We start from the raw sequence: 24,342 nt of genomic DNA, 5'->3' as shown, positions 1-24,342 counted from the left end.
AGGGTGCCCTGTGGGGAAGGAGCTGTTCCATTATTGTATTTGGGTTTTATTACCCCCGCACCCCCCCCCCCCAACTTGCCCAGTCTGCTGGAGTGTGAGCAGGGGCTGTGGGCGAGGGGTGGGGGGGCACTCCCTGCCTCAGAGCCCAAGTGAACTGTCTTTTCTGCTGCTCCCGTGCTTTGGCTCTTGAAGGGTGCCAGTGATTGTGAGTGCCCACTGTGTGGGAATTTTAATTATCTCTGCTTCTCCATTACCTCCACTAGTGCAGATGTTTAAATGCCTGCAGCAGACCCGCCGTAAATGGGGACTGTTTAAAACTGAAAACTTTCAACCGAGGGAGCTGAAGTGGCATCGTGCCATAGCTCCATCACACTGTGCCCAAGAAGTGTTGTAATAGAGGTTCAGAGCAGCAATGGCCTCCCCAGTACATGGATGTGGGGAGTTTCCAGATCTCAGCCCAGCTGCAGAGTGGGGGGCCAGAAGAACGACCATGGACAAGATCCAGGGAGGGAGGCAAGGCCAGAGGACTCTGCTGTCATAGATTGAGGCCCTGTGTGCAGGACACCTACCTAGAAGAGGATGTGGAAAGATTTTAATTATGACTGATTGTGAAGGCTTGGCGTAGGCAGTGCAGAGTAAATATCTGGAGTGCGGACTCGGTGTCAACAATGCGTGAACATAGCGGCTGAAACATGATGTCTGCTTTCACGGGTGGTAGAGCCTATAGACCTGTCTCCGTTAGGGCTGTATCATTTCAGACAAACACTACAGGCGGTGTCTGGAGTTGCCATTGAGAAGCGGCCACACATTCCCTATGGTGGCTGACCCATCATTGAATATTCTCCTTGGGAAGCAATTGATACTCATGACATAAACAAAAACAAAATTACCTGGAAAGACTCAGCAGGTCTGACAGCGTCTGCGGAGAGGAGCACAGTTAAGGTTTCGTATGACTCTTCATCAGAACTGGGGGAATTTAGAAATGAGGTGAAATATAAGCTGGTAAGGGACAGGTAAAGCTGGATAGAGGGCCAGTGATGACATACTTTGTGCTTTGATCAGTGAGAAAGATGTTCCTCTTCCTTTATAGCCAAATATCAGAGAAAATTGGATCTTGGGTCTTGGGTGTTTATATTTCAGTGTAGTGATATGGAAGCGGTACTCCATGCAGCTGTGGACCCCATTTTTATATTTACTCAAAAGGCAGTTAAAGGACACTTCAGAAGGACTCAAAAGCACTATAAAGTGCTTTCTTGGTTTCAAAGTAGTTTAAGATATTTGTGTTCGTGAAACACCATGTTGTTGTGAAACACCACTTTGTGTAAATTTACAACCATTAATAAATTTGTTTTTTTAGTTTTAGCTTATATTGTATAGCTTATCAGCATGGCGTCTTCTTCATCTATTGAAATATCCAGGAGTGTAAGATAGGTACTCTGCATGTCCTGCATCCTGCTTCCTGCCCATCTCTCTATCCTCCTCCAGTCCTACAACCTTCAGTGATCTCTGCCCTTCCCCAATCCTGGTTAAATCCTCTTCACCATTGGCAGCTTTCAACTACCTCAGCTCTGGAATTCCGCCTCTAAATCTTTCCGTCTCCTGTTCTCTCCTTTCCCCTTTTAGGGCGTTCCTTAAACCTACCTCTTTGACCAATTGGGTACCTGCCCCTAATATCTCATTATGCGGCTCAGTGCCAAAGTGTTTTCTGACATGTTACTACATTTAAGGTGCTATACAAATGCAAGTTGTTGTGCCTGTTGCAAAATAATTGTGTACAATGTAGTAGTGCCTGCTGCACCATGATGTTCTCTTCACCCACAAGGTTTCTGTTTCTGTTACTGGGAGGTATGGACCTGCCCATGAAGTGTACTCTGAATCTGAATAAGCACTGTTGAGTAAAAGCCTGAGTCATAACAGTGCTTACCAGCTGCTAACCACTTTTCATTGTTTGCTGCAAATTGTGCAACCGTTTGGTTGGCAGATGTGACAATCAACAACAACCTACATTTATATAGCACCTTTAACACTGCAAACGGTTGGCAGGTGTTAAAACCATTAATTTTTTTGCATAACCCTGATGGGGTTACAATTTACTGTGGGTACGAGCAGGCCACTTTGGATCTTCCCGTTTAAATGTTGCTTCACGAGCAGTGGAAACGCAGGCCACTCGCTAACATGCATTCCTTCCTCGATTGATCTTACTAAAGTAAAATGGGTTTCCAGTGACCCCATTAAACTGCGGAACTGCAACTCACTTAGTGCCTGAACAGACAAACTACAGCTCCTTGAGTGGCAGTTGCCACCAAACCAAGGCTGAAAAGTACATTGATGTTTATGTGTTCCTATCCTGGTGCCGGGTTTCTGTGTAAACTGAGAGCATTGTATGGACTTAGGTGCGCACTCCTTCATGATTTTCCAGCCATTATAATAAGAATGAAACTTCCCCCGACATCATATATTTTATATAAATTCTAAGACATACTTGAACCCACATGGGCCTTAGCATCCAAGCCCAAACATCTGAGAGGCCAAGGGCGGAAATTCACGTGCTGAGAAAAACGAGGTGGGCACGCTGAAATGAAAAAAAACAGAATTCTGGAAATAATCAGCAGGTCAGCCAGCATCTGGGGAGAGAAATAAGAGTTATCGTTTCAGAGTGATGGGACCTCATCGTAACTTAATTAGCCGTTTTGTTCCAGGGGAAAATTATCCGCAGGTGGAATGGTGACTCCGGGTCCTGGAATGCATGGTACTGCGAGCGTATCTCAGTTCCTGGTAGTAATCCTGGTCTGATCTGCATGGTGACTCTGTCAGTTTCTCAGTCCCAGTAATAATCCTGGTCTGATCTGCATGGCGACTCTGTCAGTGTCTCAGTCCCAGTAATAATCCTGGTCTGATCTGCATGGTGACTCTGTCAGTGTCTCAGTCCCAGTAATAATCCTGGTCTGATCTGCATGGTGACTCTGTCAGTGTCTCAGTCCCAGTAATAATCCTGGTTTGATCTGCATGGTGACTCTGTCAGTGTCTCAGTTCCCAATGTCCCAGATCCTTCAGAGTCTGCAATCTTAGCCGATGGTGCTCTCTGGAGAATAATGGGTTAATAGTTATGGTAATGGGATAGAGATGTGTATCATGATGTAACAGTGACATCAGCAGTCATGTTCAAGAGATTGATAAGAAAATATGAAATAGCATGTACAGGAGAGAGAGATGTACTTATCTAGAGGCGTATAGTGTAAATAATGGAGTTTGTGAAGAAAGGTACTGGAGTTAGATTTAGGTCACTTATAAGAAGTGGGAAACCTTCCCAATCTAGGGCAGGCCTCAGGACACCTGAAGAGGGATCCAAACAGTAAGGGTGATGTCAGGGTGACCTGAGGGAGATAACTGGACACGGGCAGTCCTCCTGCACCTCACTGTTCTAAATCCAAACTCACCTATACCCTCCTCAGATATGCTGCCCAATGCATAACAGCACTGAGCTGCAGCAAGGACTGGAGTCTCACATGAAGAGTGTGTCATTCTGAGGGGGAAAGGTGCCATGTGTCCATGAGATTCTCATACAAGTAAATGTACAACAGCGCTAGACGAAGGAATCGCTTGAATTACGTGCGGTGTAGATAGCTGCAATTTAATGCCTGATTTCTGACACAGAGTGAAGGAAGGATCACAGTGTGTGTCATTTGCCAAAGGGACAGGAATAGTTACTGAAGGAAGGCTACCCGCAGCTCAAGGACTGTTACAGCAGAAACAGGCTTATCTGGGCCTCTTTCCTCAACCAGCCACCAAGTCTAACCACTCTTTCCTGCTCACTTTTCACACACTTCAATGTTCCTATCTCTCTCTATGTCAGTTCGTTCATTGTTAAAAGGATTTATTCATCCAGTGATGCTTTGTGATAGAGATTTTAACCAGCCTGGCTAACGTTTTTCTTCTACTTTCCCCGTCGCTTCTTTTGGTGATTAATTTGCTGGGTGGAGGCCTAGCAATGTCCAGGAGCTGGGGAACCTCATCCGGATTTCAGTCTTACAGGGCCTGAAATGATTGGAGGCTTCCCCGGGGGAATGACAGGAAAACCAGCGTTTTGTCTGCTTGCACAGAGTAAGGTAGGTAGGTGTGGTTTGTGCAGTGAATCTCCCCAACCAGAGACTCTGTATGGGTAAATGGCAATGGCAGGATCAGTGAATAACCCCAACCAAAGACAGGGGGACAATGGGGGGTTAGGAAATCCCCCTCAAGCCACAGGGTGAGGTGGGGGTGGGCTGGTGGGTAACTTGACCAGAAGTGCTCTCTGTATGGGTAGCAGACAGTAAGCACAGTGGCTGCATCTCTTGGGGATGTTCATGCTACTAATGCTGTGGGATCGTGTGCACAGCCTAATGGATGCTAAAGACACCTACAAACAAAATCAAGAAATGCATTCCAGAGATCTCCAGCGATTCCAGACTAGTGTACCCGTGGCATCCAAAACTTAAATTCACACTGAACCACAGAGATAGGCAAATAGCTGTCAAGCTGCCACCAACACATACTGTAAGTGGTAAAAGAAGCTTTTCAATGTTCTTAGCCATTCATTTCTGACACATTTCACATATTCAAGCCATCCTAATGTGTTTTACAGTCAATTAAGTACTTTAAAAGTGTTGCCCTTGTTATAATGTAGGAACAAGGTACACCAGTGTGTTACTGGGTTGGAGTAGTTACAATAACTCCTAAAGACTACCAGCTGCATACAGCCATGGCAGGATTTTCCATTCCTGACTGTGACTTTGACCGCTGCTGGTGGGACCAGGAAATCCTGGCCTCTAACCTTACTGTAATATATTTACAGTTATGAGGACACTCTCTTACACCAGCTCATTTTCATGCTGCTTTCTTCTAGGCGCTGAGATCGGAGTAGTATAATTCACTTCCTTCTATGATATTGCAGGCGATTACAGTTAGCCCTTTTATGGGACTTAGTCTAACATACTCCATTATACTACATTTCCTCCAAGTCTCTGTTAAGACTTCAAAGTTTTCCAATGTTCCTGGAAACCCAATGCTTCAGTCTGCAACTCATTCTGAACATTTTCAGGGTTTTGAAGTCTCTTAGGAAATCTAGCCTCTTTTTGCTCTCTTGGGTGGATATTCTTTCTCCCTGCATGTTCTCCTCTTGTTCTCTCTTCTCCTTCCTCCATTTTTTTGAGATTCTCACCTCTTATACCAATAAGCATTATGCTGCCTTCATTAATCTACCATACCTCATTCTCCTCCCATTTGTTGGGAATAAGGTCTTCTCATTCTGGTGTTAGCCCTCTGGATGCTGTTGAATAGATTTTGAATGAATAGATGGTTCAGGATCACCTACTTCTACTTTCATTTCTGACTTTTGAGAACTCTCTGCTCTCTGATTTTCACTCTGTTGCTCAATTTTGATCAAAGCTCTTCTGTTTCTTCTTACTGTGCCCTGTTCTGTCTGGAGCAGGTAAGATTTTGTGTGTGGCGATTTCTCTACTATTTCTCCAAATCTCAACTGATCTATTCTTTCTGTTGGAGATCTGCTGATGCTTTTGCTGTGTGATGTCCATCACAGTGTTTCATCTGTTTAATTCAGTAAGCTTCCTCTCTTTCTCGTATTTTCTCTGTCTGTGCCTTTGACCTGTGGCATCAATGTATGTGGAAGGGTAGGAATCCATATCTGCAACCTTCCTCTCATAAGAACTCACATGGAGTCATTCCATTATGCAAGAGTGAGGAGCTATAACTCAAGAGCATTGGTTTAAAAGCCTCATTCTTTATCAGTGACGCTTTTACAGTTTTGACACCTCTCTCAGCTTCTCCATCAGCCTGAGGAAAGCTCAGTTAACTTGCTATGTGAACAAATCCAAACAATTCTGTAAATTCTTGAAACTCAATATTTGTGAATTGTGGACTATTATCGGATATCACAATACGAGGAATCTCAAAGACTGTAAAAATTGCTTTCAATGACGTTGTCACTGTTTCTGGTGTGTGACCAAGTAACTGTTTCACTTCAATCCACCTTGAGTAGTAATCTGCTACTATTATGAACATTTTCCCTTTATGCTGAAATAGCTCCATTCCTAGGCAGTCCCATGGGCTTGTAGAAAATGCAGGTGACAGTGGTTCTTTTGAGATGTGTCTGTGAGTTGTACAGCTGACATCTGGATATAATTTCTTCCAATGCCAAACTCTTTGATCTGCTTACATTCCTCGTCTGATTTTTGAGCATCTTTAATTTCACTCAATCTATGTGTAGTTACCAATAGTGTCTGGACTTTCATTATAGCAAACTCCTTGACTTCTTCCACAAATTCAATATTGCATTTTTCTCGATTCTGCTTCAATGTCTGATAACGTATAAAGGGTTAATTTTAAATATGTAAATATATTTAGTTTACATCGTTAATGACATGGGATCACATGACAACAAAGTATGCTGAGAGGTAGTTCGATGTAGAGCATCATGCGAAGCCTGTACGTTACGTAGTTAGTATAATGTTCAAAGAAAGATAAGGTTTACCAATAGCCTTGCCTCCAGCAGTATCTGTAAATCCAGACCATGAACAACCTCATCTAAGACCCTCAAAGAGGATAAAAGAATTTACCTTAATAATATACTGCATGAGTATCAAACCTCTTCAATCTTAATTTAAACCTTTTGAACTCTTGATGGCATCACTGCAAGCTATTTTAATTTCAGTAGTGTGTCTAAAGGTTTCTGGTCTGTTTTGATCGTAATGTGAAGACCTAAGATGTAGTCAACACATTTCTCACGTGCCCACGTGGCTGCTAATGTTTCCTTTTCGATTACTGTGTAACTCTTCTCTGTATCTAGTAATGACCATGATGTGTAACAGACTGGACTGTGTTTTCCATCTCTTTGATCCTGAAAAGATATTGCCCCCTGTCTTGTAGAGGATGTGCCCACCCTAACATTGTAGGTAACGCCAGATTGTGATATGCTAATATCTCAGATGACGTTAACCGCTCCTTGATTTTTTTTTAATGATTTCTTACGTGCTTCTTCCCAACACCGTTCATTGTCTTGGTAATGAGTGATGTAGTGGCTTCTGGAGCTCTGTTAAGGTTTTTTTTAGAAATGTTGCCACTGGATGCACCCATTCCTATGAACCTTTGCAACTCTGTGATGTTCCTTGGATCTGGAAATTTTTTTATGACTCTGGTCTTCGATGGGCTAACCTTCATTCCTGATGCACTCACTATGTGACCAAGAAACTTGATTGATGGCTGTGCAAACTCACATTACTATTGAGTGTCAATCCTGCCCCTTGTAGCAATCTCAGCACTGCTCCCACTCTCATGTTATGCTCACCTTGAATGGGGCCGTGTATCAACATGCCATCCATGTGGTAAACAATTCCCTTTAAGCCCTCTAAAAGATTTGACATTTAGTCATTTGGTAGTACAGAACTTTAGAATTGCTGAAAAGTAGATCAGGTGTCAAAGCTTCTTAACTTGCATTCATCAGGACAAATTCTCAAGAATACGAAATCTCAAAGGGAACAATTCTTTACATGGCATGCAATGTTCTAGTATGGCAACACCTCTACCAATCAGAGTCCACTTGCCAACCAATCAGCACCCTCTTCACATGCATTATAAATTCTTGTTCCCTTTGAGATCAAGAGCACCACTCTTGCCAGCAGGGTTGATAACAAAATACCCCAGGACCACCCCTGGATTTACTATCACATTCTCTTGTGTCCAACCCTGAATTTGTTATCACTTTCTCTCAGTTCCAACTGTGACTTTGTTATCAAACCCACTGACAGGGGCCGTGCTGTTGTCTGGTGTACAAACCTCTACATTGCAAAGGCTCAGCACCAACTCTCAGGCATTTCTTACCTCTCCCTGCACCGTGACCCTACCACCAAACATCAAACCATTGTTTCCACAGCCCTCCACAATCTCCAACCATATTGTCCCTCAACCCCATTTAGCCCACTTCTACCTCCTTCCCAAAATCTACATACAGGATTGTCATAGTAGGCCCATTGTTTCAGCCTGTTCCTGCCCCATGGAACTTATTTCTTCCTGACTTCACTCTGATTTTTCTCCCTTGTCCAGTCTCTTCCCACCTACATTTGTGATTTGCTTCATGCCCTACGTCATTTCAACAAATTCTACTTTCCTGGCCGGAACCATCTCCTCTTCACTATGGACATCCAATCCCTCTAAACCTCCATCTCCCACCAGGATAGTTTGTGGACTCTCTGCTTCTTCCATGAACAGAGGCCCTATCAGTCCCATTCACCCCCACCCTCCTGTGCCTGGCTGATCTTGTTTTATCATTGAACAGTTTCTCCCTTCGCTTGTCTCACTTCCTACAAATAAAAGGTGTGGCTGTGGGCCCCAGTTATGCCTGTCTCTTTGTAGGGTATGTGTAACATTCCTTGTTCCAGTCCTGCTCAGGCCCCCTCCTACAACACTTTTTCTGGTTCATCAATGACTGAATCGGTGCTGCTTCATGCTCTCACCTGGACCTGGAAAAGCTCATCAGTCTTGCATCTAATTTCCACCCGTCTCTCACCTTCACACGATCCACCTCTGACACTTCCTTTCCCTGCCTTGACTTCTCTGTCTCCATTTCTGGGGATAGACTGTCCACCAATATTCATTACAAGCCCACTGACTCTCACAGCTACCTCAACTACAGCTCCTCTCACCCCGCTTCCTGTAAGGATTCCATCCCATTCTCCCAGTTTCCCCATCTCTGTCGCATATGTTCTGCTTATGATACCTTCCACACCAGCACTTCCTACGTGTTTTCCTTTTCCCTCGAACCAAGATTCCTCCCCACCATGGTTGACCGGGCTCTCAACTGTGTGCAATCCATTTCCTGTGCTTCTGTCCTCACCCCTACCCCTCAGTATAGGGTTCCTCTTGCCCTCGTTTTCCACCTCACCAGCCTCCGCATTCAAATGATCACCCTCTGCCATTTTTGCCAATTGCAGCATGATGCCACCACCAAACACATCTCCCCAACTCCCCCCCCCCCCCCCCCCCCCCCCCACCGTCAGCATTCCGTAGGGACCGTTCACTCCATGATACTATGGTCCATTTCTCTCTCACACACTCACCCAGGATGTGTGCCCAGCTCATCTCACTCACTAGTGCACACACACAAGGATTAGATACAGATGAGGTTAAAGCTGTAATTATAAGAATGGGAATTATAACTCAGTCTTTGTATCGATGCAGGCCTGTTGTCTTCTTGGTTCAATTGACACTTCAGTTGGAATTAAGGTCTTTCAGAAGCAAAGGGCTCTCATGAAGCTGTGAGGGTTCTTTTAGATGAATGGCCCAGAGTTTGGTTCTGAGATGGACTTGGAAGCTGGAACAAGCACAATACTTTGGCTGCATTTGAAGCTATGATGGTTCAGCTATTTCAAATGTCTCCTGGTGCTTCAGGTGTTTCTAACACTCCCAGATTTGCTTTGTTGAGGTTGTATTGTACTGCAGTCCCCGACAATTAGTTTCAGTCACATGACTGCAGGGTTAACACTTGTGGGATCCAGACCACCATGATACAAAAGCAGTTGACAATGGACATTCACTCTTATCTCTGTTCCAACTTAAGCTCAAATATTCTCCTTTGTTAAATAAGGCACTCAGAGGCTAAAAGTCTAGAGATCCCAGATTCTTCAAGTGCTGGTTCATCTTTACACAATGAGATATTTAAACTGCATAGGTGGCTCCAAAGTCCCTTATTCAGGTCCAAGTTGAACTAAATATTGCCCATAGAGTAGAATACTGTCTGCAGTTTAAATGTCCATAGTCACATGTTAAGTTGCGGCCATCTTAACAAAGATTGTAGGTACTTTCACAAAGTATTATTTTATGGCACAAAATATCCACTATCCTCATGCTGGTACTGAGCATGATTACAATAAGCAAAACATCCATTCAAGAAGCACATCAAAGATTGATAACCCTATTACCACCTCTTAAAACTGTCAATCAAATAATACACTTATGCCCTTCACAGCTGTGTCCACAGATCCTTTACTAAGTTCAGACCATTTGTAGATTTTGAAACTCAGCCAAGCATTCACAATTACCTCAAAGTTATAAGCACCCCATTGGAGCTGAATACCATGGACCCTTTGAAATAGAATGAAAGGATGGCCAGGCTTCTTCAAAGGTTCAGCAGATGGCCTGTCAATCAAATTAGTCCAAGAACAAACATGCAATTGTTTTATCAAAGATTCTGCATACTGGGTTCTTAAGTCATTGTTCAAGTCATTCCAACAGGATTCCCTGACATGTTTTTGTCAGTAGTTTTGAATATATAAGCAATTTCACCAAGGGGAAAGTACTCATATTCATCTCAATACTTTACACAATGCTGGCCAATGTATTGGGAACTTTACCCTTTCAAGGCAGAGCTCTCTGATCCTGACTCCTTGATAGGCTTTCCTCAAAGCTTATTAACAGCCTTACCTGGTGGGGTTCCCACATCTTCACATTGAACATTGCATGGTGGATGATGTACAAAAGTTTTCAGGATATGCATGTGGGGTCGTGACCCACCACATTTCCTGCCTAGGGGAAAATGGCATGGGTCAGGATTGGAGGGGTAAGAATGAAATTGTGGGCCTGTGAACTTTAGTTAACTAATTCCTAATGCATTTCTATGAAGGGGTGGAAGGGCAAAATCCAATGCAACATTTCAGCTTTGTGACCTATCATCAGTTCTCATGAACTGAGCCCTTTTGGAAAGATTAAAGAACAAACAACTAAGAACGAAGAAAAGTACAGCACAGGAACAGGCCCTTTGGCCCTCCAAGCCTGCGCCGATCATATTGCCCGTCAACTAAAACATTTTGCACTTCCGGGGTCCGTATCCCTCTATTCCCATCCTATTCATGTATTTGTCAAGCTGCCTCTTAAACACCACTATCGTACCTGCTTTCACCACCTCCTCTGGCAACAAATTCCAGACACTCACTACCCTCTGCGTAAAAAAACTTGCCCCACACATCCCCTCTAAAGTTTTCTCCTCTCACCTTAAATCTATGTCCCCTCGTAATTGACTTTTCCACCCTGGGAAAAAGCTTCTGACTATCTACTCTGTCCATGCCACTCATAATTTTGTAAACTTCTATCAAGTCGCCCCTCAATCACCGTCGTTCTAGTGAGAACAAACTGAGTTTCTACAACCTCTCCTCATAGCTAATAACCTCCAGACCAGGCAGCATCCTGGTAAACCTCCTCTGCACCCTCTCCAATGCCTCCATATCCTTCTGGTAATGTGGTGACCAGAATTGCATGCAATATTCCAAGTGTGGCCTAACCAAGATTCTATACATGCCATATGCCTTCCTGACTACCTGCGTTGCCACTTTCAGTGACCTGTCAACCTGTACACCCAGATCCCTCTGCCCGTCGATGCACTTAAGGGTTCTGCCATTTACTGTATAATCCCTGCCTGTATTAGACCTTCCAAAATGCATTACCTCGCATTTGTCCGGATTATACTCTATCTGCCATTTCTCTGCCCAAGTCTCCAAGCGATCAATATCCTGTTGTATCCTTTGACAATCCTCTTCACTGTCTGCAACTCCTCCAACCTTGGTGTCGTCTGCAAACTTACTAATTAGCCCAGTTATATTTTCCTCCAAATCATTTATGTATACCACAAACAGCAAAGGTCCCAGCACTGATCCTTGCGGAACTCCACTAGTCACAGCTCTCCATTCAGAAAAGCACCCTTCCACTGCTACCCACTGTCTTCTATGGCCAAGCGAATTATGTATCCATCCTGCCAGCTCACCTCTGATCCCGTGCGACTTTACCTTCTGTATCAGTCTGCCATGAGGGACCTTGTCAAAGGCCTTACTGAAATCCTTGTATATAACATCCACTGCCCTAACATCGTCGATCATCTTTGTCACTTCCTCGAAAAACTCGATCAAGTTAGTGAGACATGACCTACCCTTCACAAAACCATGCTGCCTCTCACTAATACGCCCATTTGCTTCCAAATGGTAGTAAATCCTGTCACGAGGAATCTTCTCCAATAATTTCCCTACCACTGACGTAAGGCTCACTGGCCTGTAATTTCCTGGATTATCCCTGCTACCCTTCTTAAACAACGAAACAACATTGGCCATTCTCCAGTCCTCTGGGACCTCACCCATAGACAGTGAGGATACAAAGATTTCTGTCAAGGCCCCAGCAATCTCCTCCCTTGCCTCCCTCAGTACTCTGGGGTAGATGTCATCTGGCCCTGGGGACATATCCACCTTAATATTCTTCAAAATGCCTAACACCTCTTTTTTGATCTCAACATGACCCAGGCTATCTATACACTTTTCCCTAGATAAATCGACCGCTAAGTCCTTCTTTTTGGTGAATACTGATGATAAGTATTCATTTAGTTTCTCTCCCATTTCTTCTGGCTCCACACAGATTCCCACCTCTGTCCCTGAGTGGGCCCATTCTTTCCCTGGCTACCCTCTTGCCCTTTACATATGTATAAAAGGTCTTGGGATTTTCCTTAATCCTGGTTGCCAGTGACTTTTCATGACCCCTTTTAGCCCTCCTGACTCCTTGTACAAGTTTCTTCCTACTTTCTTTGTTTTCGCCACGGGCTTCATCTGTTCCCAGCCTTCTAGCCCTTATGAATGCTTCCCTTTTCTTTTTGACTAATCTCACAATATCCTTCATTATCCAAGATTCCTGAAACTTGCCATGCTTATCCTTCATCCCAGCAGGAACATGCTGGTCCTGAATTCTTATCAACTGACGTTTCAAAGCACCCAACATGTCAGTTGTTGATTTGCCCTCAAACATTCGCCTCCAGTCTAGATTCCTCAGTTCCTGCCTTATATTGTTATAATTAGCCTTCCCCCAATTAAGCATCTTAACCTGAGGACTCCTGTTATCCTGATCCGCCAGTACCTTGAAACTTACTGAATTATGGTCACTTTTCCCAAAATGCTCTCCTACTGAAACTTCGACCACCTGGCCGGGTTCATTCCCTAATACCAGGTCCAGTATTGCCCCTTCCCTAGTTGGACTATCTACATATTGTCTCAGGAAGCCCTCCTGGATGCACCTTACAAATTCTGCACCATCCAAACCCCTAGCACTAAGTGATTCCCAGTCAATATAGGGAAAGCTAAAATCACCCACCACAACAACACTATTGCTTTCCAAAATCTGCCTACATAACTGTTCCTCAATCTCCTGCGGGCAGTTGGGAGGCCTATAGTAAACCCCCAACATTGTGACTGCACCCTTCCTATTCTGGAGCTCTACCCATATTGCCTCGCTGCATGAGGCCAATGAGGTGTCCTCCTGTCGTACAGCTGTGATATTCTCCTTAACCAGCAGTACAACTCCCCCACCTCTTCTAAATCCCTCTCTATCCTACCTGAAACATCTCAATCCTGCAACGTTTATCTGCCAATCCTGTCCATCCTTCAACCAAGTCTCTGTAATAGCAATAACATCATAGTCCCATGTACTAATCCAAGCTCTAAGCTCATCTGCCTTGCCTGTTATACTTCTCGCATTGAAACAAATGCATTTCAGACCCCCAGTTCCACTGTGTTCAGTAATTTCTCCCTGCCTGCCCTTCCTCTTAGTCCTACTGGCCATATTCACTGGTTCCCAGTCCTTTATTTCACCTCCTGACCTATTGCTCTGCTTCCCACCCCCTTGCCATACTAGTTTAAACCCTCCTGAGTGACACTAGCAAATCTCACAGCCAGGATATTGGTGCTTCTCCAGTTTAGATGCAACCCGTCCTTCTTGCACAGGTCCCACCTGCCCCAGAAGAGATCCCAATGATCCAGATATCGGAAACCCTCCCTCCTACACCATCTGTTCAGCCACGTGTTCAGCTGCACTATCTTCCTATTTCTAGCCTCACTGGCACGTGGCACAGGGAGTAATCCTGAGATTACAACCCTAGATGTCCTGTTTTTTAACTTTCTGCCTAACTCCCTGAACTCCCGCTGCAGGACCTCGTCACTCTTCCTGCTTATGTCATTAGTACCAATGTGTACCATGACCTCTGGCTGTTCTCCCTCCCCCTTCAGATGTCCCGTACCCGATCAGAGACCTCCTGACCCAGGCACCAGGGAGGCAACATACCATCCTGGTGTCTCTTTCACGACCACAGAAGCGCCTATCTGAGCCCCTGACTATAGAGTCCCCTATGACAATTGCTCCTCTGTGCTTTGACACCCCCCCACCCCCACTGAACAACAGAGCCAGCAGTGGTACCACTGCTCTGGCTACTGCTGTTGTTTTCCCCTGATAGGCCATCCCCCCCCAACAGTATCCAAAATGATATACCTGTTAGAGAGGGGGACAGCCACAGGGGATTTCTGCACTGACTGCCTGCCCCTTTTAGCAGTCACCAATCTTTCTGTCTGTATCTTGGGTGTGACCACATCTCCAAAACTCCTGTCAATGACGCTTTCCGCCACCTGAATGCTCCTAAGTGCATCCAACTGCTGCTCCAACCGATCCACGCGGTCTGTGAGGAGCTGCAATTGGGTACACTTCCTGCAGATGGAGTTGTCCGGGACACTTGAAGCGTCACCAATTTCCCACGTCCCACAGGTGAAGCACTTCACTCCAGTAACTGCCATTTCTAGCACTATTTAATAAATTAATTTAAATCCAAAAACAGCTTATTGACTCCTTATTAACTATACTTTCCCTAGGGCTAGATTTCTACTATAAATGCTAAATTCTAAGAACAGTAATCCCCTGATTCTGGTCTAGATACCCTCTACTTATTAATTAAGTGATTAATTTATTTGGTTTAATTAGTTTAACAATGTTTTAGTTTCAAATTCAGTGTAGATTCCCTACCAGCCAATCAGGTCACAGATTTAACAGGCTGTCACTTTTAATTTTTTTTAAATATAAAAGTCCCCGAGGTAAGGTTTGTATACTCACCTCTCTGGAACTAGGCCGCGAATCCCCGAGGTAAGGTTTGTATACTCACCTCTCTGGAACTAGGCCGCGAATCCCCGAGGTAAGGTTTGTATACTCACCTCTCTGGAACTAGGCCGCGAATCCCCGAGGTAAGGTTATTATACTCACCTCTCTGGAACTCCGCCCTCCGACTCTGCTCCCTGGAATGTTTCTATCTTTCAGTAGATTTTTCTGTGTTTGCATGTGGACTATGGAATTATTGCTTAATTGTTACAGATTTGTTGTTTATGACTGATTAGTTGTTTATGGCTGGTTTGATTCCTGTATAAAGGAGTGTTCTATATCTGTGTTAACCATTGATTTAACGGCTTCAACCCAGTTACTGAGCTGTAAAGAAAGGGTGTGTCTTTACAGTACAGACTTTCACATCTTCAGAACGTCCCAAAGCACATTAATAAAATCACTTGAGGTGTTGACAGTGTAGTAATGAATGGAAATGGTAGCAAATTGTGTACAGCAAGTTCCCACAAACAACAAATGAACCAGTTGATTTTGGCATATGTGTTTTTGAGCCAAGGGGGGAATAACACACTTATTAATCATCAAAGAGTGCAATGAGATCATCTACATCCAGACGAGATGGTAGCTTGAACCCAGGATTAAACATGCATCTGAAAATGTGCTCCTCCCCCAATGCAGCATTCCCTCAGTACCACCACAGCAACAATGCAGCACAAACCCAACCTTTTCTTCTTTTTCAGCAGTCCCTCAGTATCAAGGATGACTTGCTTCCACTCCAGTTGGATGGGGTCTGACATGGCTGAGAAGGCTGTCTTGGATAGTCCCTCTGATCTGTAGATTATAAGGACGTGGTGGTGTAGTGGTATTGTTACTAGACAGCTAATGCTCTGGGGAGCCTGGCTCGAATCGCATCATAGCAGGTGGTGGAATTTGAATTTAATAAATATTTGGAATTAAAAGTTGAACGATAACTATGAAACCATTATTGATTGTTTTATAAACCCATCTGCTCCATTAATGTCCTTTAGGGCTGGAAATCTGCTGTCCTTACCTGGTCTGCCCTACATGTGACTCCAGATGCATAGCAATATGGTTTGACTCTTAATAATGCCCAAGGTTATTTAGGGATGGGCAATAAATGCTGGCCTTGCCAATGGTGCCCAAATCCCATGAACGAATAAAAAAAAAATCTGTGAATCCAATGAAGGGATGAAGGGGAAATAAAGACAAAATTCCAGTAAGCCTTTCAAGAAAAGAAGAGATGATTTCCCAATGGCATTTCTTTGAAAAAATCATCTTCTGCAATGGAATGAATTTCTATGATAAAACGAAGACAAATTTCTTTTAGATGAATAACTCAAAGACAAGTTTGCTGCACAGGATTGCAAGGCTTTAGAGGTGCGCAAGATTCTATGCAACTTCTGTGTTGACCTCCAGCTCTGAAGGGAAGAAAAGTTTCAGCTGGGTCTGAAATATGGGTGTCAATTGACTTTTACCACTGGGAACTACCAGCTCTTTGGCAGTGTGGCCCTCCATGGACTGTACCATAGAATCAGGCAAAGCATTCTCTCTGGAAGACTCTTCATGGACAACTAGTGACAGACTGGGCATACATTGGTTTGAATGGGTGAAAGGCCTGACTGCTGCTCAACCACTAGAAATACTCATCAAAAAAAGGATTAGAGGCTTCATATGTCTATCAACTGGAAAGATAGACAAACCTCGAGGACCTTATCCTCCATCAGTTCACTCAGTGCTACAACTGCCACTTCCTCCTTCAAGAAAGAGTCAGCTCAGTTCCAGCAGGTCTTCATGTGGATGGTCGCTGTCTGCCAAAGTGCCTTCTGTATCTGCAACCTCTGGCTTAACTTCATAAAGAACTCAGAGATTCATAACCTCAATCTCCACCCGGGGTCCAGTGCATGGTGTCTCTGTGACAGAAAAGAACTTACTGCTGATTGGATAAACCTCCTCAGCTGCTGCAGGCTGAAGTTCCACTGGTTCAAAATGAAAGGTTGGAGATTGTTCGATGAAAGACATTGAACTGTAGAAATGCTGGTCATCACCTGGCTTTTCCAGAGTTCCTAGAAGTACACCAATATCTCTACTCAATGAAAATGTGAGTCGATTGTGGACATCATAGAGATAATCTATGATCTGTTGCCCCTTGTAACAAAGAGGAGCAATTATGCTGCCTTTGACTGGTACTTGTGTGCCTCCTGGACCTTGTCTGATGGATGAAGGAGTAGTGACTGAAGCCAGTATAGATCATCTGCTAGTATGTCAACAGCAGCGCCGGTTTCAATTTTAAAGGCGGTATCGCAGCCTTTAAGTTGCACTGTAACTGGCCAATAGTATTGATTAAGACCATTAACCTCCTCTAGAAACTCTAATTTCATCTTTGTCGTGAGTCCTAATTTCTTGAATGGAATGTGTTTCATAAGTATCTTCTTGTCTTCTGACTTGATTTTTAAACTGAAGTCTCCACGTCTTTCCGCACCTTTTATCAAATGGAAGTCTCCCTGCTCTTTTTAAGCTGAAGTCTCCCAGCTCTCGCATCTCCTTTTTATAAACTGAAGTCGCCCTGCTCTCGCTCCTCCTTTTTAAGCTGAAGTCTCCCTGCTCTCGCCTCTCCTTTTTAAACTGAAGTCTCCCTGCTCTTGCCTCTCCTTTTTAAGCTGAAGTCTCCCTGCTCTCGCCCCTCCTTTTTTTAAACTGAAGTCGCCCTGCTCTCGCCCCTCCTTTTTTTAAACTGAAGTCGCCCTGCTCTCGCCCCTCCTTTTTTTAAACTGAAGTCGCCCTGCTCTCACCCCTCCTTTTTTTAAACTGAAGTCGCCCTGCTCTCGCCCCTCCTTTTTTTAAACTGAAGTCGCCCTGCTCTCGCCCCTCCTTTTTTTAAACTGAAGTCGCCCTGCTCTCGCCCCTCCTTTTTTTAAACTGAAGTTGCCCTGCTCTCGCCCCTCCTTTTTAAACTGCCTATTTTTCTCATTTTACTGTAATATCTCACATTTGTGCTGAATTCATTTCAGCCCATTCTTAATATTTATTATTGCCTTTTTCTAATTGGTTGCAGTCTTCCTCACATTGATTATTCCTCAATTTGACTTCATCCACAAACTTAGCCATTGTGTTTCTGATTTCCAAAGTCTGAATTCTTAATGCAAATTGTGAACAACAGTGGTTCCAGCAATGATCCTTGCAGAATACCACTTCCCATGTTGCCGCTCCGAGTAACTGCCCTTTACCCCCACTCCCATGCTGCCAGCTGGCAATCCAATCCACTGCTTGATCCCTGACTCGGCATGCTCTGGCCATTTTCCTTTGTTTATTATGGGGTCAGGCATCATATTGTCAGTAAAAACAGGACTTACAGAATTTCTGATAAACAATTTCAAAATGTGTAAGAACTGCAACTGATGAAGACAGTGAAAATCTGTGAACCTGTACTGTTGAGTCATAGACACGAACAACAGATCCTATAAAGGTTTGGAATGTTGCCTGACTGGAAATATAGCCAGTTCCATCCGTGTCAGCAATAATCTTTTTCTGCATTTGATAATAGTTTTATTGTACGTCCGGCCATGCTCAGCATAAATCACTGACACACTTGGAATTTGTCTTCATCTCTCACCAGACCAATTTTCCTATTCTAGATCAGGTGCTGTCAATACATGAGATGACATCTCTGTGAAACCCACTGGTCCAACCGCCTTCTACAGTATCAGCTGGATAATGGAGACTTCATATGCTGGTCAGTAAAATAGCTTCAAGGATAAGGGAACTTCGGAGTGTGAGTGTGTCTACCTGTTTATGTGTATAAGTGCAAGGCTGTACTTGTGTAGTTGTTTGAGACAGGGACAACATGGGTGACTGTGACAATAGCTGCGTGTGAGTGTGAGACACCATCCGTATTTACGTGAATGTATTACTTCAGTGTGGGAAAATAGGTCTGTCTGAGCGTGAGATCATGATAGTGTTATCAGGTGCATAGGAGTACAAGACCAAGTTTGTGGGCGGAATTCTCCCATTGTGAAACTAAGTGCAGGGTGGACAATTTTGGCAGCACCTAGCCTGCTGTCCATAACTCGGGCCCGATTTGACACTTAGAGGGCCACTAATTATTTAGAGACGCTTATTGATCCAAGTCACCAGGCGGGTCGGGAGTTGATTCGTCCGCCTGCTGTCAGCTGGCAGGTTTGAACGTCTGGGCTCCATATTTAAAGTCCAGTCCAACTCACAATCTCACACTCACCAGCCCACCAGAGATGTCTGGCAGCCAGAAGAGGAAGGCCGAGAGCCTGAAGAGAAAGGCAGCACCCCACTTCACCCATCAGTCCCTCTGAGAATTGATCAGAATGGGGTAGGTACAAAGGCACATGCTCTATCCCAGGGATGACTCCAGGAAGCGCAGCAGCCTCAGTTCTCCAGCCTGGGAGGCAGTCACGGAGCAGGTCAGCGTGACTGACAACCCCGCCCGAAATGCCATCCTGCGCAGGAAGAGGAAGAATGATCTCATCCGCTCTGCCAGGGTAAGTCATCCTTCAACACCCTCCAATATCAAGCTCTCATCATGGCATTATATACTCAAACAGCTACTTTCCAAGGGTCTCACGCAACCATTAGCGGGGGACACATATCAGCACTCATTCTCTCACCAAGATGTTCACATCTCCACCATCCCATCTATCAAGTTTCTCATTCTCCATCCTCTGGCCCTTCTGGGGAGAGCTCACCACACACAGGGGACACTCATCTCACCCAACCTCTGCGCCATCCCTTCACATCACATGACTTTCTTCACACAAGCCAAGCTTGTGCACAACAGGCAATAGAGATCACAGACTTGGGGAGGGACGGCCGACATCATTGCCCTCACTGAGTTTAAGGAGGCTGCAGCTGAGCTGGCTTGGGAGGACAGGGATCACTCCTGTGGGGAAGGGGAGCCCGACCTCTCCCAGCAACCTAATACGGATCACAGCTCCATCACTTCAACAAATCCTGACATTCACAGTGAGTCACACACAGTCTTAACTAGCTCCTGCTCATTAACTGAAACTCTATTCTCCATTTTACTAGGCACCAGCGGATTGAGGCTCACAAGCCAGCCCAGCACCAGTCCGAGCCCTCAGACGTCCGAGGAGGAAGCTCCAGAAGAACCCTCACTGCCCTCTCACACACCCTCCACCAGCTCAGACACACACGTCAATGGGGCACTAATGGGGCTTTGGCTCACTTGCTGGGGAATACCTCACTGACACATCCCCGTAGCAATCGGAGGCAGGGACAGCCCAGGTATCCGGCACTCGGAGGGCTGCTGGAGACCAGCCACCCACTCGGTCTGAGTCAGATGAACCTCTGGAAGCAGCCGCCAAATCTGTGATGGAGATGCAATAACAGGAGGTGGAACATCAGGCAGAGATTCAGCAGTTACTCGGCAGACTAGAGCGAACGACGGAGTCCGTCTGCATTCTGTCTGATGTCATGAGTCTGACATGCGAGCGTCTCGAGGTCACCATGGGAAGGTTGGTGAACACAATAGAGACCTTGGTCCAGCAGGCCTTGCCAGATTTGCACACAGCCCTGCACTCCATGGCCACACACCCTGGTGGGCATCATCAAGATGTAGGTGACATGGGGACGAGGCACCTTGACCTCCCTCCAGGTGCACCATCTCCTGCAGGAGTCAGGGTGGGGCCCTCAGAGGATGAGCATCAGCCGGACACACTGGGGGCCTCCGCTCAGGACAATCCAAGCATATGCAACCGTTCACAGCCCCCTCTGCCTGTGATCCCATCCACTCCAGCTTCTCAGACTGCAGCCAGGACCAGGACCCTCCAGGCCTCGAGCCATCAGAGGACGTCTGTTAAGGTCATCACAGGCATCGGGACATAGCAGTCAGCAGGCGGCCTCCACCTCTGCTGCGGATGGTGGGGCTGCACCCAGGCGTAGCAGTAGGGTTAGGAAAGTTTTTAGAAAGATTGATGTAACTTTTGAGTCACGTGTGTGCTGGGCAGGTAAATAAATTGTACTTTTGTCAACAAATTTGATGGTTATGTGAATGTTCCTGTCAACTGAAGGCATGGTAATTTTGTACTTTGGAATCCTCTTTTTTTTTGGATGAAGACTGGCATCTGTAATGCTGGGGACCTCTGGAGGGGGCCAAGATGGATCATCCACTTGGCACTTCTGGCTGAAGATTGAAGATTGCAGGTCAGAGGCTAGGAATCATGCGATAAGTAACTCACCTCCTGACTCCCCAAAGTCTGTCCATCATCTGCAAGGCACAAGTCAGGAGTGTGATGGAATACTCCCTGCTTGGCTGGATGAGTGCAGCTCCCACAACATTCAAGAAGCCTGACACTGTCCAGGGCAAAGCAGTCCACTTGATTGGCACCACATCCACAAACATTCACTCCCTCCACCACCAACGCACAGTAGCAGCATTGTGTACCATCTACAAGATGTACTGCAGGAATTCAACAAGGCTCCTTAGACAGCATCTTCCAAACCCTTGACTGCTACCATCTAGAAGGTCAAGAGCAGCAGATAGATGGGAACACCACGACCTGGAAGTTCCCCTCCAAGTCACTCACCATCCTGACGGAAATATATCGTCATTTCTTCACTGTCGCTGGTCAAAATCCTGGAACTCCCTTCCTAACAGCACTGTGGGTGTACCTATACCACATGCACTGCAGTGGTTCAAGAAGACAGCTCATCACCACCTTCTCAAGGGCAACAACGGATGGGCAATAAATGTTGGCCCAACCAGCGAAGCCCACATCCCATGAATGAATTTTTAAAAGACTATTTCGAGGTTAAGCCTTCCTCCTACTGTGAGATTCACTTTCCTGTGATGTCAACCTCAGTTGAATTAGTCTCCACACCCTTAGTGTGATGTCAGGGAGATGTGTTTAAATCTTTATTTGAAGTGTGTGATTTCTAACCCTTCTTCCTCACGGAACACTACTGAGCGGGGGTAGCTCATCAGCATTGATAACCTAGCGATATTTGTGTCTCCTCAGTGGTAGTGACAGAAGAAAAGACATGCATGGGAAGGGGAGATCCCTCGGCATGTCCTCATCTCAGTCGCAGCTTTGTTGGTATCATTAGATGGCGGAGAAGGCTTCAAATCTTCTCTTGCATCGTTCTTGTTCCTCAGTGGGCTTGGTGTTACCCTTTGGCTTTCAAAAGCTCCTCTTCAGAGACTGCATGGTGCCCCAGCTGTGTTGCTGCACAAGCTGCTGGCCAATCCAATTGTCTGGCAGCTTTCTATGGCAGGACTTCCTCCCCAGGTGTAGGCAGAAGACTCGATCTTAGCCCCGTCAAGTGTAAAATGACTGTGGAACAGCCGGCTTTGTCGTGGGCGGGCTCTCACTCAACTTTCAGTCAGGGTGCCGTGCCCTATAAAATCCAGCCCAATGTTTCAGCTCTGACTTTTCATCAGAATGCAGATTATTCAGTAGTAGGGACGGTGGTGTAAGGCCATTGGATGGGGGCCGCAGGTCAAGTAAAGAAACTAAAGATGGGTCTAGAAGAGGTCTGAGTGGCAGAATGATGAACAGCTGATATTAGAAAGCAAACAAAAATGAAAACAAGGAAGTAAAACCAAAGCCAGCAAAGAAAAAGGGGAAAAAAAGTAGGTACGGAGATGTGGTAAAATGGAGTGCTATGTACCTTTAAGAGACTTTAGTTAGTTGACCATGTGACTGTATTGACCAATCGCTACACAGTGCGGACTTCTTGGGTAAATAAATCTAGAGCTGGAGGTGATTGAAGGAGCACACTTGGTGTTAGTACTCTGTTCTTAGTTCCAATAAACTACCAGTGTTTATTCAGTTAATCGGCCTCTCTGCCTATATTGTTTCAAGCACCAACTAATGTGTTAATATCAAGGTCGAAACTAACATCAGCCGGGCAAAGCGAAACTGATAAACAGAAACATAAAACTGGCAATGAGGATGGGATAGGATCAATTGATGACAATCAAGAAAGCCGGGTAAGCCAGCTAAGTTACTTCATTACTACCTTGAAAGCTGTTTGAAAGCAGTCTCCTTAGTCGTCGAGTATGCTGCAGTTTGGACATCTTGAACCATTCAACCCTGTTTCCAATGACTGGTCTCATTATATCGAACGCCTGGCATCCTTCTTTACCATTAATGACATCGTGGGGGAGGACAAGAAGAGGGCAATTCTTTTGTCCATGTGCAGGAGCAAAATGCATGGGCTGATCCGCAGCCTCACATCACCAAACACTCCCGAAACAAAGACTTTTTTGATGAGTTAGTAAACATTGTAAGAAACCACCTGAAGCCAAAGCCCTCAGTCACTATGCAGCATTTTAAATTCAATTCGGGGAATAGGCTTCCAGGAGAGACAATCACTGGCTATGTAGCTGCTTTAAAGGAATTAACGGAATATTGAGAGTTCGGAACTTCAACTGATGCCATGTTGAGAGACCGATTGATATGCAGCATCTGAAACTAATCTAGACTCCAGTAAGGCATTAGAATTGGCAACAGCCATGGAGAGCGCTGTTAGAGACTCAGAGGCAACAAAAGATGCACAAAATGGTGCCGTGCATCTAGTAGGGCAGGAAGGGCCAGTAACAAAAGGCACGAAAACGTTGGATTCCGCAGAAAGGCAGGGAACGCCCACCATGTACAGACCATTGAAGAACAACAGTACTACAGTGAAAGCCTGCGACATTAATGAGAGAAATGCACCCAGGCAGCCTGCAGGCAATTAACAGTTCTGAAATGCCGAATGCTTTTCCTGCCACTACAATGGTCACATAATGTGGCACTGTCAACAGAGGTTGCGGCAGCATTTTAAAAACAAAGGTAGAAATCACGAAATCTGTCTGATTGAAGAACCAGAGGAAGCAGAGTCTGACATCTATTCATTATACAACCTGAAAGTGGGTAGAACTGAGCCAATCCAGGTAGTCATTGGAGTCAAGATGGCGATAGATACTGGGGTGCCAGTGTCTGTCATAGCAGAATATACATTCAGACACTTGAATAAAGGAGTCCGTCCTTTAAGTTTGGAAGAATTGGACACTAAATTAAAAACATATACAGGCAAAGAAGTAAGAATGAAAGGGATACGTCAAGTACTGGTGCAGTTTGGAGTTCAGGCTGCAAATTTACCCCTTTATAGTAGTAGCTGGGGCGAGCTCAGTTTAATCGGTTGTAACTGGGTCAAAAAGATGAAATTGCAATGGGCTGAGATTTTTCAAATCAGAATGAGAAACTTACAGGAATTCTTACAAAAGTAAGCTTCCATTTTCAGTGATGAGCTGGAAGGGATTCGTGGGCTACAAGCCAAAATCCACACAGACATTAACGCAAATCCCCAGATTTATCAGAGCCAGACCAGTCTCTTATGCTC

At 45.1% G+C, this 24,342-nt stretch overlaps 1 protein-coding gene across 1 annotated transcript in view; it reads left to right on the top strand.

Annotated features, from left to right (window-relative positions):
• LOC121292003 overlaps positions 1-24,342 on the top strand; it is a 67,289-nt gene that overhangs the window by 16,913 nt on the left and 26,034 nt on the right. Inside the window, 1 exon segment of the mRNA XM_041213736.1 lies at positions 18,603-18,700. Coding sequence (XP_041069670.1) covers positions 18,682-18,700 — 19 coding nt within the window. The 5' untranslated portion in view covers positions 18,603-18,681.

This window comes from Carcharodon carcharias, chromosome 19 (genome assembly GCF_017639515.1).
Source record: "Carcharodon carcharias isolate sCarCar2 chromosome 19, sCarCar2.pri, whole genome shotgun sequence".
Classification (NCBI taxonomy): domain Eukaryota; kingdom Metazoa; phylum Chordata; class Chondrichthyes; order Lamniformes; family Lamnidae; genus Carcharodon; species Carcharodon carcharias.
The sequence above is the reverse complement of the archived record's forward strand: the minus strand, read 5'-3'. Positions and strand labels throughout refer to the sequence as shown.